We start from the raw sequence: 1,339 nt of genomic DNA, 5'->3' as shown, positions 1-1,339 counted from the left end.
GAATGCTGTGTCTTTGTAACAGATGTTCTCCTTGGCTCTGCAATTCATTGTACAGCATCATACCTCAGCTATACAAGTTTATCACATAAGAGCTTTTCTGGGTGATGTCAGTGGTTATTTTTTTATTGTTTGTCTGTTTTTCTGTCCGTGTCCTGCCAGCAGAATGTCTCCCAGGGAAGTATGGGTCTGGCTGCAGCTTAGACTGCTCGTGCCAGCACAATGGCACTTGCGACAGGTTCACAGGCTGCTGCCAATGTCCTGAGGGTTACTACGGCCACTCCTGCGAGCACAGTAAGTGGAGGCCCCCTGGGCAGCCTTTTTCAGCAGTGACGGGTTGTGGGGCTCCAGAGTAGGCACGTGAACATCTCAACCGTTCAGTTAAAATTTTTTGGGGTGTCCCAGATCACTGGGCTGCTTCCACATCTTAGAAAATCTGATGCTGGGGTGGTACCAGTTTAAAAGCACATGGCCTTGTTAGAGTTAATGATAAACATAATTTTTGTTGCCTCCCGGGGAGTGTAGCTGAGAATACAGAGGATTTTAAAGGGATTCATGTTTTTCTTCAATAAACCTTTTCATTGGATACTTGCATTTTTCAGGGTGTCCCCTTGGATTTTATGGGCTAAGCTGTCTTCACGCATGTGCCTGTAAAAATGGAGCGAGCTGCGATGCAGTGACGGGACAGTGCACTTGTCCTTTGGGTTATCAAGGTGTCCACTGTGAAAAAGGTACTTGTACCCCTCTGATGTGAAAATAAAACCAAACAAACTCAAAAAGCCCCATGTCATTACTCAAATATTTGTTTGCTGACAGCAACTTCCTCCATGCTTTGAGCTTGATGCATATCCCAAACCACTGGATTTGAGATTTTTTACCTGTTAGATAGCTGGGTGTTCTCATTTTCTTATAAATTAACTAATCTGGTTCCAATTAATATGGTGAAAGTCCTGGTCTCCATGATGTCTCGCAGCAATGAGTTCCACATGTTGTTTATTAAAAATAAGTTCCTTTTACTGATTTTAAATTTGCTTCTAAAGCTCCAAATAAGATTATTAAATAGGTGCATGTCAGACCTGTTGAGTGTTACGGAATGGTCTTCTAGAGAGTTCTAATTAAAAATGAAAATAAGTGCTGGTTATATTTCTGGGATGGATTTACAGATACCCTTGATAGGTTTGAGTAGACAAACCCAACATAAAGAGGGTTCATATAAATATTATACCCTTTCCCCTATGTTTGATTCTTCATTAAACTTGGCATTTACACTTCTTCAGTGGAGAGTTTATGAGTTTTCCTCTGAGATGTCCTGAAAATAAACTCCTCTGGCTTAATGTACTCT

The 1,339-nt window shown here is 41.4% G+C and overlaps 1 protein-coding gene across 1 annotated transcript in view; it reads left to right on the top strand.

Annotated features, from left to right (window-relative positions):
* LOC104494579 (multiple epidermal growth factor-like domains protein 6) overlaps window positions 1–1,339 on the top strand; it is a gene marked incomplete at its 5' end in the record, with an annotated part of 32,709 nt that overhangs the window by 27,357 nt on the left and 4,013 nt on the right. Inside the window, 2 exon segments of the mRNA XM_010137439.1 lie at window positions 163–291; window positions 600–728. Of these exon segments, the coding sequence (XP_010135741.1) occupies window positions 163–291; window positions 600–728 (258 nt within the window).

Source organism: Buceros rhinoceros, unplaced genomic scaffold (assembly GCF_000710305.1).
Source record: "Buceros rhinoceros silvestris isolate BGI_N320 unplaced genomic scaffold, ASM71030v1 scaffold406, whole genome shotgun sequence".
In the NCBI taxonomy this organism is placed as follows: domain Eukaryota; kingdom Metazoa; phylum Chordata; class Aves; order Bucerotiformes; family Bucerotidae; genus Buceros; species Buceros rhinoceros.
Note: the sequence above shows the minus strand (reverse complement) of the source record. Positions and strands in the feature narration are given on the sequence as shown.